The 17,750-nt window shown below is 37.1% G+C and overlaps 1 protein-coding gene across 3 annotated transcripts in view; it reads left to right on the top strand.

The window, feature by feature from the left end:
• The window catches only part of plcb1 (phospholipase C beta 1), an 83,939-nt gene that overhangs the window by 50,947 nt on the left and 15,242 nt on the right, over nucleotides 1-17,750 (top strand). For all 3 annotated transcript variants that reach the window (XR_014199323.1, XM_082143724.1, XM_082143725.1), the window contains exons 10-24: nucleotides 822-968; nucleotides 3,879-4,036; nucleotides 4,854-4,936; nucleotides 5,245-5,329; nucleotides 5,407-5,593; nucleotides 8,625-8,701; nucleotides 10,038-10,134; nucleotides 10,207-10,291; nucleotides 11,666-11,790; nucleotides 11,883-12,037; nucleotides 13,062-13,226; nucleotides 13,305-13,404; nucleotides 14,602-14,706; nucleotides 15,786-15,901; nucleotides 16,797-16,932. Coding sequence is in view for 2 of the 3 variants with exons in the window: in XM_082143724.1 (XP_081999850.1) it covers nucleotides 822-968; nucleotides 3,879-4,036; nucleotides 4,854-4,936; nucleotides 5,245-5,329; nucleotides 5,407-5,593; nucleotides 8,625-8,701; nucleotides 10,038-10,134; nucleotides 10,207-10,291; nucleotides 11,666-11,790; nucleotides 11,883-12,037; nucleotides 13,062-13,226; nucleotides 13,305-13,404; nucleotides 14,602-14,706; nucleotides 15,786-15,901; nucleotides 16,797-16,932 (1,821 nt within the window). In the remaining variant the exon portion in view is untranslated. The remainder of the gene's footprint in view (nucleotides 1-821; nucleotides 969-3,878; nucleotides 4,037-4,853; nucleotides 4,937-5,244; nucleotides 5,330-5,406; nucleotides 5,594-8,624; nucleotides 8,702-10,037; nucleotides 10,135-10,206; nucleotides 10,292-11,665; nucleotides 11,791-11,882; nucleotides 12,038-13,061; nucleotides 13,227-13,304; nucleotides 13,405-14,601; nucleotides 14,707-15,785; nucleotides 15,902-16,796; nucleotides 16,933-17,750) is intronic.

Genomic DNA, 17,750 nt, shown 5'->3' with positions numbered 1-17,750 from the left:
ACGACCGCTCAGAAGCTTTTTTTTTCTTTATTAAATTGTTTAAAAGTGACTGTTCCGTAAGAATTCCGTCATATAAATGTTATTTTGAATGTTTTATCCATCAAAGAATCCTAAAAGAAAATGAATCACAACTGTTTTCAAAATTGATAATAATCAGAGATGTTTCTTGAACAACATATGTGACCCTGGACCACAAAACCAGTCACATGGGTCAATTTTGTGAAATTGAGATTTATACACCATCTGAAAACTGAATAAATAAGCTTTCCATTGATGTATGGTGTGTTAGGATAGGACAATATTTGTCTGAGATACAACTATTGAAAATCTGGAATCTGAGGGTGCAAAAAAATCGAAACATTGAGAAAATCTCCTTTAAAGTTGATCATTTATGTTCACGATTGTGCTGCATTCACTCACACAAATAAATGTTTGATATATTTACGGTAGGAAATTTACTAAATATCTTCATGGAACATGATCTTTACTTAATATCCTAATGATTTTTAGCATAAAAGAAAAATCGAAATTTGGCCCATACAATGTATTGTTGGCTACTGATATCCAGGGTCTATTGTATATTTAAGTACTGAGTATTATTAATTGAGAATATGTACTTACTATAGGGTTAGGGTAGCATTAGGGCTTGGTTGAGGGTTAGTTGCATGTAATTATGCATAATTTACTGTTATAACTATGGTAAGTACATGTAACATGTGTAACAAGGACATTGTAAAATAAAGTGTTATCCACAAATATGATTTAAATTGCACGCAAGCATGCTCCTCGTGTTGTGATGTGTTGTGATATCTGTGTAACAGGGCAGATCTCCGTGGAGGGCTTCTCCAGATATCTGATCAGTCAAGAGAACAGCGTCATTCCTGCCGAAAAACTGGACCAGAGTGAAGACATGACCTTCCCACTCTCCCAGTACTTCATCAACTCCTCCCACAACACCTACCTCACAGGTACTCACCATACTCACGTCAAACACATCGCATGCACGCGCAATATGCAAATATATGCAAGAAATGATACCGAACTCAATTCATTAATAAATAAAGTTGCAAAAATTCATAATAGACATTTGAGACTGACTGATCGAAACATTCTATGAATAATATAAATTGCACAGAAGAAGAGCTGCCTTGAGAACTCTATCATAATATTTCCTCATTTGGCAATGTTTTGCACAAATTAGTACATTTACATTTAAGCCTACTTACGGGAAAGTGCATTACATCACGTAAGAGCCAATTATCAGGAGAGAGCTGAGAATACGGCGCATGTTCAGCTAGGCCTCAAAAACCACACAGAAATGAATTATAAATGCAATTACAGTGAATGTCCTGCTAATGTATCAATCTAAAGCTCAGAGTGCAGATCTGCTGGAGAACACACTCCTCGACGTGACACAACTCACACAGAGATCTTCTGCTTTTTTACCTTTATGTTGTTCCAAGCTAATATAGCTGATATACTGTTTAGGTTTTTTTTCTTCCATAAAAAGCATGAGGAGTCAAGTTAAAAAAAGCCCACAAAAAAAAGCCCATGAAGATATCATAACGCAGTTCATACGGGTCAAGCAAAGTAGATGTTTGAGTGCATATAAGTTTCTGCATTAAGTCAATGTTCTTCCCAGCATTTGATGAGGTTTGAGGTTTGTGGGAGTGAGTGTGTGTGTGTGTGTGTGTGTGTGTGTGTGTGTGTGTGTGTGTGTGTGTGTGTGTGTGTGTGTGTGTGTGTGTGTGTGTGTGTGTGTGGGAGTGAAAATATAAAATTGCGGAACATTTTGTATGATGGGTGTGTTTAGGAGTCGGGTTAATGTAAGAGGAGAGAATATACAGTTTGTACAGTATAAAAACCATTATGCCAATGGAGAGTCCCCATGAAGATAACTAACCAGACGAGTGAGTGAGTGAGTGAGTGAGTAAGTGAGACAGTGAGTGAGACAGTGAGTGAGTCAGTGAGTGAGTGAGTGAGTGAGTGAGTGAGCGAGTCAGTGAGTCAGTGAATGAGTGAGTCAGTGAGTGAGCGAGTCAGTGAGTCAGTAAGTCAGTGAGTGAGTGAGTGAGTGAGTGAGTGAGTGAGTGAGTGAGTCAGTGAGTCAGTGAGTGAGCGAGTCAGTGAGTCAGTGAGTGAGTGAGTCAGTGAGTGTGCGAGTCAATGAGTCAGTGAGTGAGTGAGTGAGTGAGTCAGTGAGTGAGTGAGTCAGTGAGTGAGTCAGTGAGTCAGTGAGTGAGACAGTGAGTGAGACAGTGAGTGAGTGAGTGAGTGAGTGAGTGAGTCAGTGAGTGAGTCAGTGAGTGAGTGAGTGAGTGAGTCAGTGAGTGAGTCAGTGAATGAGTGAGTGAGTGAGTGAGTGAGTCAGTGAGTGAGTCAGTGAGTGAGTGAGTGAGTCAGTGAGTGAGTGAGTGAGTGAGTGAGTGAGTGAGTGAGTGAGTGAGTGAGTAAGTTAGACAGTGAGTGAGACAGTGAGTGAGACAGTGAGTGAGTCAGTGAGTGAGTGAGTGAGTGAGTAAGTGAGACAGTGAGTGAGACAGTGAGTGAGACAGTGAGTGAGTCAGTGAGTGAGTGAGTGAGTAAGTGAGACAGTGAGTGAGACAGTGAGTCAGTGAGTCAGTGAATGAGTGAGTGAGTGAGTCAGTGAGTGAGTCAGTGAGTGAGTGAGTGAGTCAGTGAGTGAGTCAGTGAGTGAGTGAGTGAGTGAGTGAGTGAGCGAGTCAGTGAGTCAGTGAATGAGTGAGTCAGTGAGTGAGTGAGTCAGTGAGTGAGCTAGTCAGTGAGTCAGTGAGTGAGTCAGTGAGTGAGCGAGTCATTGAGTGAGCGAGTCAGTGAGTGAGTGAGTGAGCGAGTCAGTGAGTCAGTGAATGAGTGAGTCAGTGAGTGAGCGAGTCAGTGAGTCAGTGAGTCAGTAAGTCAGTGAGTGAGTGAGCGAGTGAGTGAGTGAGTGAGTGAGTCAGTGTGTCAGTGAGTGAGCGAGTCAGTGCGTCAGTGAGTGAGTGAGTCAGTGAGTGAGCGAGTCAATGAGTGAGTCAGTGAGTGAGTGAGTGAGTGAGTGAGTGAGTGAGTCAGTGAGGGAGTGAGTCAGTGAGTGAGTCAGTGAGTCAGTCAGTCAGATTTAGTGAGTGTGTGTGTGTGTGATGGGTAGGTTTAGGGCTCGGGTTAGTGAGTGTGTGTGTGTGTGTGTGTGATGGGTAGGTTCAGGGGTCTGGTTAGTGAGTGTGTGTGTGTGTGTGTGTGTGTGTGTGTGTGATGGGTAGGTTTAGGGGTCGGGTTAGTGTGTGTGTGTGTGTGTGTGTGTGTGTGTGTGTGTGTGTGTGTGTGTGTGTGTGTGATGGGTAGGTTCAGGGGTCTGGTTAGTGAGTGTGTGTGTGTGTGTGTGTGTGTGTGTGTGTGTGTGTGTGTGTGTGTGTGTGTGTGTGTGTGTGTGTGTGATGGGTAGGTTCAGGGGTCTGGTTAGTGAGTGTGTGTGTGTGTGTGTGTGTGTGTGTGTGTGTGTGTGTGTGTGTGTGTGTGTGTGTGTGTGTGTGTGTGTGTGTGATGGTCGGGTTAGTGAATGAGTGTGTGTGCGTGTGTGTGTGTGTGTGTGTGTGTGATGGGTAGGTTTAGAGGTTGGGTTAGTGTGTGTGTGTGTGATGGGTAGGTTTAGAGGTTGGGTTAGTGTGTGTGTGTGTGTGATGGGTAGGTTTAGAGGTCGGGTTAGTGTGTGTGTGTGTGATGGGTAGGTTTAGAGGTCGGGTTAGTGTGTGTGTGTGTGTGATGGGTAGGTTTAGAGGTCGGGTTAGTGTGTGTGTGTGATGGGTAGGTTTAGAGAGAGAATCTACAGTTTGTACAGTATAAAAACCATTACATCTATTGTGTGTGTGTGTGGTCAGCGGGTCAGCTCGCGGGGAACTCCTCAGTGGAGATGTATCGTCAGACTCTTCTGTCTGGTTGTCGGTGTGTGGAGCTCGACTGCTGGAAGGGCCGAACAGCGGAGGAGGAGCCCGTCATCACACACGGGTTCACCATGACCTCGGAAATCTGCTTCAAGGTGACCGCAGCCCAACACACACACTCACACACACACACACACACACACACACACACACACACACACACGAGAGCCTGGGGTCAGTCTTGAGTTTCCACACTGCTTTTCATCAGGGTCTGCAGTTAAGTGGTGCTTACCTTGGTTTCTGTTAAAAATAACATTTTTTCACTGACTGATACACAATCAATGCTAAGTGTGTGTGCAGAAGTTAGGTCTTGTTAAATTTTATTAAAGCTAATTGATTTTAATAATTAGTAATTCATTATTTATTTAGTTTTTATTTTCATTTTAATGTATTACTCTATATTTTATATATATATATATATACATATATATATTCTATATTTTATGTATTAATTAATTTATATATTAATTGATTAATGTGAATATGTATTAATTAATTAGTTTTTTATTTGAGCTTTATTATTAACCTAATTTTTGTTTTCTATTTATTTTTTTCTATTTTATTATACATTTCATTATATATATATATATTTATAGAGAGAGAGAGAGAGAGAGCTAGATAGACAGACAAAGTGTATAATAACATATATAACAAGTGATATAGAAAGTCAAGTCAAGTCAAGTCAAGTTTATTTGTATAGCGCTTTTCACAATACAGATTGTATCAAAGCAGCTTCACAGTATTAAATTAAAATAATACAATAGAAAGTACAATAATAAAAAGTCTGTGTGCATAGCATTCACTGTTATAAGTGCAATAAAATATTAGAAATAATCACTATAAATAAAGCTATTGCACTATATCTAAATATTTACACATTTAAATTCAGTTCAATGTGTTCTTGTTTTGCAGGAAGTGATCGAAGCCATAGCGGAGTGCGCTTTTAAAACGTCTCCTTTCCCTGTCATCCTGTCCTTCGAGAATCATGTGGACTCGTAAGTGAACACACACACACACACGTTCCTCTGATACTCTCGTCCCGTAGCGCCTGCAACTATGGCAACACGGAGGACAGCGATTATAACCGTCTCTGAAATGCATAATTTGTTTTCAGTCATCATTGTTTGAGATGTGGCGGCTTTATTTTCTGAAAATCAAAGATGACATGATGTGTTTCGCAGTCTGGGAATTTCATAGCAGTCTCAGAAGGACGACTCGTAGTTTCCCCGGAATGAGATGCATGCAAACGTTGTTGTGATGGTTGTTTTATGACAGCTCTAATTTTGTTGATCTTGAATCGCAGCCCCAAACAGCAAGCCAAAATGGCCGAATATTGCAGATCGATATTCGGGGACGCTCTTTTGACCGAGCCGCTTGAGAAATATCCCGTAAGTTCATCCCTCCCACATCCACTGGTGCTCTTTATGCAGTCGAGACAATGTTCTCATGAGAAATTCTGTCTCAGCTGGAATCAGGAGTTCCTCTGCCAAGCCCTCAAGAGCTGATGGGAAAGATCCTCATCAAGAACAAGAAATCTCACCCGAAACCGTCCGACGGGAGCACGAAGAAGAAGCTGTCCGAGCAAGTGTCCAACACCAACAGCGACTCGTCCAGCGTGTTTGAGCCGTCGTCACCCAGTGCTGGACCTGCAGGTACTGCTCATGTTACACATCGTTTTACCTTCAAATCTTGTGCACTTAGGGCGTGTCCAAATCCACTTCTGCTAGTTTAAATGGATGGTTCGGAGTAAAATCAGCCAAGGTTCCTTTGCACCATGACCTCCCCAGAAGCCAAACACCCCCCAGAAGCCTTTTATCCCTTGGTCGAACATTATTCAAGTTAGAGCTTATTTGTGACCCTGGATCACGTCACCAGTCTCGAGTCGCACGGGTATAACTGTGGCAATAGCCAACAATACATTATATGGGTCAAAATTATGGATTTTTCTTTTATGCCAAAAATAATTAGGATATTAAGTAAAGATCATGTTCCATGAAGATATTTAGTAAATGCCCTACCGTAAATATATAAAACATTTATTTGTGTGAGTGAATGCTGCACAATCGTGAACTTAAATGATCAACTTTAAAGGAGATTTTCTCAATGTTTCGATTTTTTTGCATCCTCAGATTCCAGATGTTCAATAGTTGTACAGTATCTCGACCAAATATTGTCATATCCTAACAAACCATACACCAATGGAAAGCTTATTTATTCAGCTTTCAGATGATCTATACATCTCAGTTTCATAAAATTGACCCATGTGACCGGTTTTGTGGTCCAGGGTCACATTTAGAGATATCAGCCGAATGGTTTAGTGCAGGCACTAATGGATCCTATGATGTATCTGGTAAATTACCCCACTAATAATGCCCAGAATGGTACCAAACTTCTACAGTAGTACAAATAGGTTCTGTACTCATAAAACGAGGCATTGGAAAGTTTGTAAGTACATCAGGAGTTTATTTAAATAACACTTGCCTGACGGCTCATGCTACCGCTAACCCAGACGTCGACATCACTTCAGTGGTTTGGGAAAAGCACGTAAAAGTCCTGGCAGAAAGCGATGCATAAGGATGTAGTGTAACGACGAATTATAATTTTTTCCGAAGTGTTAACTAATAATTGTTGCAAACTGGTTCTACCAACACAATATTAGTGCATTCCTGGAACTGGGCGTCGTTACACTACATCCTTATGCATCGCTTTCTGCCAGGACTTTTACGTGCTTTTTTTTTTTTTTTGTGCTTGTATGCTGATAAATTATAATTTTCTATTATTATATAATATTTAAAACATTATTATATTATTTTTACATTATTGTTTTATTTATATAATTATTTTAGTAATTTCTAAATAATATAATATAATATAATATAATATAATATAATATAATATAATATAATATAATATAATATAATAGCTTGGTTCGTTTGGTATATTAACTGTTTGATAATGGATTGATTGATTTTGAACAATAATGCTTTGGAAGTAAAAACACAGACACCAGTAAGTCTATAACTGGATCCAAGTAAGTGAATACGACATCTGACGTGTGTAACAGCATGTCGTTTATTCAACCTTCTTATTTGAAAGTTCTCTTAAGTGAAATGCAAACCCTTGATATGTCACACATCTATCTTTAGTGAAAGGAAAGAAAGAAAGAAAGCCCAGTAAACGTCAGTAAGTCGTCATCAGCTCGATTAGGTCCGCCGTGAGCCGGTCTCTGTGTTCAGCCTCATGTGGAGAGTCAAGCGTCTGACATTTCAGACCTCCGCTGGTCAGAGACGTGTGTGTTCATTTCTGACAGACCCTCCGCAGGTCAGAGACGTGTGTGTTCATGTCTGACAGAGGCGTCGGAGCCGCTGATGGATGCCAGAGGTTTGTAAAGGTTGAATCCAGACAGCATTCATGCAGAAAGCAGATGTTGAACAGCTGGGTGTGGATTCCTGCAGAGACCTGAACCTGAACGCACGTCTGAAATCACGCTGAGCTCCACTCGTTCACGACCACACTGCCTTTCAGAAGCAGAGAGCTATGAGCGCATGATCATCTCAGAACCAAATAAAGCTTAAGAACGCATCGGTAGAGGAATACACCTGTCAAAGGACCCGTCACCTCTTCTGCTCACCACAGCTGCATTTATTCAATCACAAATACAGTAAAACAGTAATATTGTAAAATATTTTTTTTTATTCAAATTTGCTGTTTTCTATGTGAATATATATATATATAGTAAAGTGTAATTTATTCCTGTGATCAAAGCTGAATTTTCAGCATCATTACTCCAGTCTTCAGTGTCACATGATCATTCTAATATGAGGATTTTTTTTTTTTTTATGTTTAAATTTTTTGTGGAAATTGTGATGCATTTTTTCTTTCAGGATCCTTTATTGAATAGAAAGTTCAAAAGAACAGCATTAGAATCTTTTGTAACATTATAAATGTCTTTACTGTCACTTTTTATCAATTTAATGCGTCCTCGCTGAATAAAAGTGTTCTTTTATGTTTTTATTTTAATTTTAATTTTACTTTAAATATGGTAGTGTATCATGTTTTGGAAACAAATATGAATCAGCACAACTGTTTTCAACATTGATAATACTGAGACATGTTTCTTGAGCATCAAATCATCATATTAGAATGATTTCTGAAGGATCATGTGACACTGAAGACTGGAGTAATGATGCTGAAAATTCAGCTTTGATCACAGGAATACATTACAGTTTAATATATATTTATATAGAAAACGGCTATTTTGAATTCTAAAAATATTTCCCAATATTACAGTTTTTACTGTGTTTGTGCTCAAATACATGCAGCCTCAGTGAGCAGAAGAGACTTCTTCCAAAACTCTTATTTCAACCAAATATTTGACTGGTGTTGCAAACCTGTAGAAATTCTTTCACTGGAACACATGGTGTTTTATGTAAACTTAAATAGTTCCTGAGTAAATGATGAGTGGATTTTGAGTTGAGCATGAACTATCCCTTTAAACCAGCAGGTCGTGAAGGTCTGGTGTGTCTCAGACTCACTGATTAAGTCTTCACATCTTAAAGCCACACACACACACACACACACACACACACACACAATATTGGCGATGACAGAACGGACTCTCCGCCGTCTGCTTTAGATGCGCATGTTTGCTTTGGGATTTATAATTGTATTTGTGTGGTTTAGCGCCTGCAGAGGTGGAGGCTGAGGAAGACGAGGATGAAGATGATGATGATGACGACTGTAAGAAGTCCATGGACGAGGTCAGTAAGAGTTTGACAGATGTGCATCGATAATTAAGTGTTATTTATGTACAATGATAGTATTTATTTATGCCATAATTGCTTTTGTTTTTATATTTTCTGTTTTCATTTTAGTCTAGAAGTTTTAGCTTTAATTAATTTTTATTTCAGTTTTAGTTTTAGTAATTCTAAGACTTCAACCTAAACTTATTTCAGTTAGTTGGAAAGGCAACATTTCTCATTTGTATTTTTGTTGGTTTCTTTTAATATATATTTTTATATAGCTTCAAAGTATGTTTATTAATTTAATAAAAACATGGTATTTTAGTAAATAAATAGAGAAATAAATTAGTACTTAAACGCATTTCAGTTAGTTGCCATGGCAATGCTTCTAATTTCTATTATTTATTTATTTCAGGGTTTTTTTTTTTTTTTGCAAAGGGAACATTTCTATTTTTTGTTGGTTTCTTTTAAAATATTTTTTATTTGTATATTTTTTGTATTTTAGTAATTTTAGCAATTAAACTTATTTCAATTAGTTGCCATGGCAATGTTTCTAATTTCTAGTTTATTTATTTTTTATAATATTTTATTTTATTTCAGTTTGTTGCAAAGGCAATATTTCTCATTTCTATTTTTTTGTTGGTTTCTTTTAAAATATTTATATATAGCTTCAATATATTTATTGATTTTAGAATCTTTTTATTTGGGTAATTTTGGGATTTAGACTTATTTCAATTAGTTGCCAAGGCAATGTTTCCAATTTCTGTTTTTAATAATTATTCTATTTTTATGTTGTTTTTACCTCTATATTTCTGTATGGCTTTATTTTTATTTTCAGTTGTAGATTTTTTTGTTTAACTTTGAGAAATTTTATTATGTGCTTTTGTCGTCTTCTCTTTTTTTAATTTTTTTTATGTAGCTTTCATTTCTACATGGTTTTATTCTTATTTAAATTAATTAATTTAAATTAAATTGTATTTATTTAATTTTATTTCAGTCAGTTGCCAAGGCAAAATTTCCATTTATTCCCTTTTCAAATTTTTTGTTCATTTCTAATTTAAGTTTTTCCGCTTATATTTACATTTTATTTCAGCTTTATTAAAAAGACTGAAAATGATAGTTTTCAGTTCTAGTTAACATTAACAACACTCAGATAAATCAGTCGAGCTGTTTAATTCAAATTAAATAAAATGTTTTAACTCTCTTTTGTCAGTTCCAGGTATACTTTGTCACCATTATAGTACAAAATAGGGCTTGAAACTCTTACAAAAATAAAAATGTTCTCAACAGATTGTCAAAAGATGAGCTTAACCTTCCTAAAATGAAGGTGTGAGGTGTGTTTGTGTTCTCTCAGGGTACAGCAGGATCTGAAGCCTTTGCCACTGAAGAAATGTCCACGCTGGTCAATTACATCCAGCCCACAAAGTTCCACTCCTTCGAGGTTTCCAAGAGTGAGTACGACTGCACGCGTTAACATGCGCTGACTTGAAGATCTCGTTCACACTCGCTGTGTCTCCTTTCAGAAACCAAACGCAGTTATCAGATGTCATCGTTTGTGGAGACCAAAGCCCTGGAGCAGCTGACCAAGACCCCGGTGGAGTTCGTGGAGCATCCTTTACCCGAGAGTCTCCTTCTGTAGCGACGTCACACACAACCCACATTACCCATCACACACATGACAGGAAACCAGGACAAGTGCATCTATTATTAATGCCATAACTTATGACCCAAATAATCACATCTGTCAGGAACATTGCAGAGCTCTAGTCCATATGACTGTTCTGAAGCTGTTTCATAGGTTTGTGTGAAGAATGGACTGAAAATGCTCACATATTCAGACTTTACAGTATCAGATCATCAACGACACACACCGATCACGAGTCACAGAAGGTTCGAATGTGTGGAAGAGTGAATTAGATTTATTTTATGAAAGGATATTGTTTTCATTTTATGCCTTTTTTATTAATTTTTTTGAGTGCGTCTCACAAAACCTGCCAATACATGTCTGGGTCACAATTCACCACAAATACAAATAAAATAAATGAATAAGAAATTTACATTTGGATTAAACAAAACAAAGCCTATTTTTAGGGCCTTTTATTGACAATTAAGTACATTTTCACCCTCACTATATTGTGAAAAATAATGATATGTTATTTAAATTGCAAAGTATATATATATATATATATATATATATATATATGTATATATATATATATATATATATATATATATATATATATATATATATATATTTCTTAAAAAAATATATTTAAATTTGTTTTATTTATTGTTTTACTTTTTCATTTATTTCACATTTATTGTTTTATTTTTTCATTTATTTATTTCACATTTATTGTTTTACGTTTTCATTTATTTAAAATGATTTTTAATTATATTGTTTTATATTTCTACAAAGCTTTCATTTATTTTTATTTCAGTTTTAGGTTTTCATAATTTCAGGATTTCATTTGTTTTATATTTCTATATAGTTCAATGTATTTTTTATTCATTTTATTTTTATTTCAGTAATTTTAGAACTTAAACTTAGTTCAGTTAGTTGCCAAAGCAATGCTTCTAATTGATTTTTTATTAGTTTTTTACTTGCTGTATATATATATATATATATATATATACTAAAATAATGTAATATAATTTGGGGTCAGTAAATGTATCTTTATATGTATATTTATATGTATATACATTTACTGACCCCAAACTCTCTCTCTCTATATATATATTCACACATCCAGACGAATATGATTATTTCTCATGCCAATAAAAAAATTTCACATAGCAAAAAAGTATTTATGACAAAAATACTATCTTTAATATTTCAATTTTTTTTATAATATTACACAGACATGTGTTGTCAGATTCACTCTGTTTTGGGGATGTATGTGCTAGTTGTGATGGAGGTCAGTGATTTCTAGATTTATCGGTGCCGTTCGTTACGTCAGTCCCTTAACTGTGTACATGTAGATACAACAAATTTCAGCTGAGCAGAATCTATCCTAAAGGAACTCGAGTGGACTCCTCCAACTACATGCCACAGGTGTTCTGGAACGCCGGCTGTCAGCTCGTCGCGCTCAACTTTCAGACCATCGGTGAGCAGATCAATAACAAGACTTGTTCAAATAGGACTTAACTGCGATATGAAATGTCAAGTGTAATTTTGTGTTTTACTCGGCTCTCTCAGATCTGTCCATGCAGCTGAACCTCGGCATGTACGAGTACAACGGGAAAAGTGGCTACAGACTCAAGCCGGAGTTCATGAGGCGACCGGACAAGAATTTTGACCCCTTCACAGAAAGCACAGTGGATGGGATCGTAGCCAATACCTTATCAGTGAAGGTCAGGTTTATTACACTCACTAGAATTATGACTTTTAGCTGGATCATGTGACTGTTGCCAAAACTCATTTGCAATGCACTATTTCAATGCAATCTATAATTTGAATTTGATGCATTTAGGGCCCTATTTTAACGAACTAAACGCAAGTTCACTTAGGTCGTGTCCGAATCCACTTTTGCTTGTTTAGAGACAGGGAAAATGGTCGGCGCTCCCGGTGCATGGTCTAAAAGGGTTGTCCCTATTCTCATAATGAGTAATGGGTGTGTTTTGGGATTTACATGCGTTAAACCAATCAGAGTCTCATCTCCCATTCCCTTTAAATGGCAGTTGCGCTCGCGCCTTGGCGGATTCACTATTTATTACATGACGGAATTTGATAGTGGAAAGACCGAAGCCGTCTCCAGAGCGCAAACGGATCTGCTCATGCGCGAGGTTAAAGCTGTTTGTGTGTGTGTGTGTGTGTGTGTGTGTGTGTGTGTGTGTGTGTGTGTGTGTGTGTGTGTGTGTGTGTGTGAGGTTAAAGCACAAGCAGAACATCTACGGGACAAGCCGGATTCCACCATATCTTTATGTACACAGTAATAATCTTTTACATTGTAATCCTTTTATTTGAAATATTTGGCATGGTTGTGTGCTGCTGTGCGTCCCTGTGTGTGTAATAATCAGAGTGTGTGTAATAAGCAAAGTGTGTGCATGTTGTGGACCCTTTAGAGCAGGTTTCAGTTGGTCAATGGCTCAGTCTATTTCAGTTCCTCAAAATTGCAACGCTCCAATAATGCGCCTCAACACACACCTGGTTCTCAGACCAGCAGCCCATGGGTGCACAGATGGGTGCGAGTGCATTTGTTATTTAAACAGCGTGGCGCAGGACATGAAAAATGATAACTGCGTCAGGCTGAAACTAGCAAACACACTTGCGTCGCGCTTGCATTGCGCCAGGTGTAAGATAGGGCCCTATGTGTTAATATATATGTTGCATTTTGATGTTTTTGTGCAAGAAAAATGTCATCACGTCTTCCATTAGATCATATCAGGACAGTTCCTGACTGACAAGAAGGTGGGCGTTTATGTGGAGATTGACATGTTTGGACTTCCAGTTGACACGAGACGAAAAGCTTTCAAGACAAAGACGTCCCAAAGCAACGCCATCAACCCTGTGTGGGACGAGGAGCCCATCGTCTTCAAAAAAGTATGTGATGTGTTTGTTGTTATAATCATCAGATGGCCGGAGAGCATGAGATATATATTTGTGTTGTTTGTTTGTCAGGTTGTGTTGCCCACCCTCGCTTCCCTGAGGATAGCCGTGTTTGAGGAGGGAGGGAAGTTCATCGGTCATCGGATCATTCCCGTCTCAGCCATTCGTCCCGGTGAGAATCTCTCTCATGTTTATTAAAGTGCCCCTATTATTCTATGTTAAAGGTCCTTAATTGAGGTTTGGAGTCTCCAGCAATAGTTTTACATGCATTTCTCTCAGTGTCCGAAACGGTTCATTTAAGGATTCAGTCTCTCTAAGCTCCGCCTCTCTGAGAGCTGCTCTGCTCTGATTGGTCAGATGACCCAGTCTGTTGTGATTGGTCAGAAACCAAACGCTCATTATCATATCTGAATCTCAGCTCTTGATACACAGTGATACGAACAGTAACGATGGCGTGGGTTTTACCGTATCAATCTCATCAGTGGATATTCTTTAACAGCGTCTTCTCGACATCAACAACACGAAACAAACTCTTCCAGTCTCAGATACACTACAGTGTTTGAGGGCGGGGCTAAGAGACGCTGTTCATCCGGCAGCCAATGGGGTGACATTATGCAAATTTGTTACAAACCTATGCAGGTTCAGCAGGAAGTGAGACTGAATTACTGACGACTCTTTCTTTTAGGAGACAAAAACTCCATTTATCTTTGCTGAGGTTTTACATTCACAAACTGCTCTAATACACACCACATGAAAGGACATATTTTAAGAAGCATAGCAGGGCACATCAAATTAGCCTGAACACTTTACTTATAGACTAATTCCAGTTTGAGATGTTCTGTCATGTTTGTTCTTTATAAACCGTGATCTCTTCATAGTATTTGCATACTGATATGTCATTGGTCTTTTTTTCTTGCATTTATTTAGTCGCCTTTACGTTGAAAAAATGTTGTTGCGTTGCGTCATCACGACATCAAATGGCATTTATGATTTCCTTTATACAGTTTAAACTAGTGGTTCTCAACTTTTTTGACTTGAAGGTCGAACACAATATTCAATATATAGGCTATGTTTAACCCATATATGCTGAGTGTTGATTTAATTAACTACAATTCATGTTGTGATTACAGAAATTGTAAGAACTGTATGTTTTTCATTAAATAATAGTTGTTGAAGGAAAAATAGAAATATGATTTCATCTTATTTTTTTGTTTAAAAAAAAACACATTTATTTGAATTTACGTAGTTTAGAGTTAGCAAATTTTAGCATATAATTAGTCATTTATTCATTTAGATACATTTAAGGCTGCAACATGGACATGCAGAGGGGTTTATTGTATTAAACAATAATTGTCTCATATTCTCACAGGTTATCGTTACATCGGTTTGAGAAATGAAAAGAATCAAGCTCTAACTCTTCCTGCTATATTCGTGTACATCGAGGTCAAAGACTACGTACCGGATACATTCGCTGGTAAGAAGTTCATTTCTATAATAATCACCCGCCATCTGAAACATCTGGCAGTTTTAGCATCTGCTACTCACAAAAAGCTCTAGAATTACCATAGTACTACTGTGGTGTCCATATGTATACCATGGTAAATATGAGAGAATCTCACAAGCTGGATCATAATCAAGAAATTATACTTTGCGTTCAGAAAATGGACCATCAAGCTGCTTTGCATTATTTACAACATATGTGACAAATATATTCAGTGTGAATTCTGACTCACCGGTACCGTGGTATTTATCAGAGTACCGTGGTATTGCCGTATGATACCTTCCCTTTGCTTTTTGTGAGGAGCTTTTCCATGGTCATCCCAGCGGTGGTTTTATGCTTATTTGCATACCGAAACTATGAGATGGGGGATTTTGGGACCGATTCACGTCTCCAATACCCAGAATGCTCCTGTTTGTGTTAAAAAGTGTTACAGCGCAGAGGAACAACAACACTGACCTTCTCAGCAGCGTTTCACACGTTTGTTTCCACTCGTCTGTTTTCCTGTCAGACACAAATACTGATGGGACGATCTTAAGAGACGACTTTTTTTTTCTTTGTTTATTTGAAATGGAAACGTTGCCTTGTTAAAGCCACATAAAAACAGTGACCTCATCTATTTAAAGCTAAAATGGGGCATCACTTGTTAAATATGCAAATATACAAAGTGATATAGACCCGACAGAAGAATCTAACACTGTTTATGTAAATTAAGGCATTTTTAAAAGATGAAATGATCCATAAAATGGCAAGAAAAAAAAATATTATCAAAATTTCTCTTAATTAAGGGTTTCTGGCTGTAATGACACTTCAGATGTAAGAGTGAAATGTCACTGCAAGAAGAAGGTCTTTAAAAGGGGCAGAACATAATGTCAGATATCAATTCTAATTTCTTGGGTTATTATTTTTCATATAAAAAAAAAATTTGAAGTTGCAAAATATTGTGAAAACATTACAGTTGTTAACTAACTGAAGTGACTTTAGCTCACAGTGTCTAAAGCAGAGACTGGTTTGTGTGTTTGACGTGACTGACGGTGTGTTTCTGTGTTGAACAGATGTCATCGAAGCGCTTTCCAATCCCATCAGATACGTCAACTTAATGGAGCAGAGATCCAAACAGCTGGCGGCGCTCACTTTAGAGGAAGGAGAAGAGGAGAAGGACACTAAAGAGGTTCAGATTCAGATTCACACTACAAATCTTCACACCTGAAAGTTGGAGAGTGAAATTATGACCCTACAAATTCTATTAAACCATCAAAATATGAAGAAATGCATTATATATGTTTTATATATCAGGGAAGAATAAAACACTACACTTGGGTAAGGAATTTACCTGACAAAATTATTTCGCAAAAAAAAATTATAATAATAATTGCATAGAAAAACAAAAATCTCACTGGAAAAAAGCATTAATTGACTACAACATAATCTGTTATTAATATTTTATTGGTTCTTGCATGTGTTTTTTTTATTTTTTTTATGTGTTCATAATTTCTTTGAATGAAAGCCTGACCAACAAATTATGTCGGCTCAGTTTGGCATGTTTCATAGAGTTATCATAAATAAAATTATCAACTCCAAGCACAACTATAACCGTTAACAGTTTTTTTTTTAATAATATTTGAATAAAGGGTGAAGATGAGAATTTTCCTGAGCTAGACATGTGTGTGTGTGTGTGTATGTGTGTGCGTGTGTGCGCGTGCGTGTGCGCGTGAGTGCGTGCGTGTGTGTGTGTGCGTGTTTATTTATTCAATTATATAAGAAAAGAGCCTTAAAAATGTATAAGAAAAAGCGCTTTAAAAGGGGCAAACCAGTGCTAATGTCAAATATTAAAATGAATGTCTCAGATGTAATATACATGAGCATCAGTTAGTGCTAGATTTATAATGGGATCACTTCACTAATTACTCTGTCTAAACTCTAATCACATTCCCATTCATTTACTTATAAATTAAGTCATTTTTCGGATGAGTTTTTTCCTTCGTTCCAGAAAGCTGTTTCTGTCGCTGTTTAACGGGTCTGTGTTTGGCAGAGAATGGTGTTTGGTGATGTTTCTTGTTGTTCAGGCGGATCCAGGTGTTGAAAACCCCTCGGAGGTTACAAGCGAACCCAAACCCGCCCCGGTTGAGAACGGAGTGAGTCACGCTCCCAGTGCGGCTCCTAAACCAGCGTCCCAGATCAGCACACAGCCTCAGTCCACAGGTCAGACCTTCACACACCTTCTCATCTGCTACCGGTGTGGTCTGAACTACACATCATTACTGCCGTTTGTGTTAAAGCTACAATATGTACGATTTCTGGGTAACACTTTATAATAACTGCACACTATTAATCATTAGTTAAGCATCAGTAAACAGTTAATTCATCATTTATAAAGCATTAATAGACATTATTAGGCAGTTTATAAATACAGCTATAAATGCTTTATTCTTGATTTAAAAGCATATCTATAATGTGTTTAATAATTGTATTTTCATACTTTCTTAATGATCAATTTATCATTTCTAAATGAAGTATAGCATTATTTACAAACCGGTTATTTAAGAGTTGTCAGTGGTTCATAAGATCACTTAGAAAGTGTAAGTAAATTATTAATAAAAACTATTTAAATGTACATTCATACATCTTATTATTCAGACATATAGTAATAGTTACTTTCTGTTTTAATAAATGGTTTATTAACATGTATTTCTACTGTAATTCATGATTAATTCAGGGAGTTATAAAGCATTTAGTAGTGGTCAGTTCACTATGTTTGTGAGCTCATCTAAAGTGAGGACTAGTTATGCCTTGTAAAGCATTTATAAAGGAGATTTAAAGGCTCACAGATCTTCTAAACACAAAAGAAACAAACACACACAGTGATACAGAACATAGAAATATTTAAAAGCCTTTAAATCTCCTTTATAAATGCTTTACAAGGCATAACTAGTCCTCACTTTAGATGAGCTCACACACATAGTTAACTAACAACTACTAAATGCTTTATAACTACCTGAACTAACCCTGAATTATAGTTT

This window comes from Leuciscus leuciscus (genome assembly GCF_965113295.1).
Source record: "Leuciscus leuciscus genome assembly, chromosome: 17".
NCBI lineage: Eukaryota > Metazoa > Chordata > Actinopteri > Cypriniformes > Leuciscidae > Leuciscus > Leuciscus leuciscus.
This window is presented reverse-complemented; position numbering and strand designations above follow the sequence as displayed.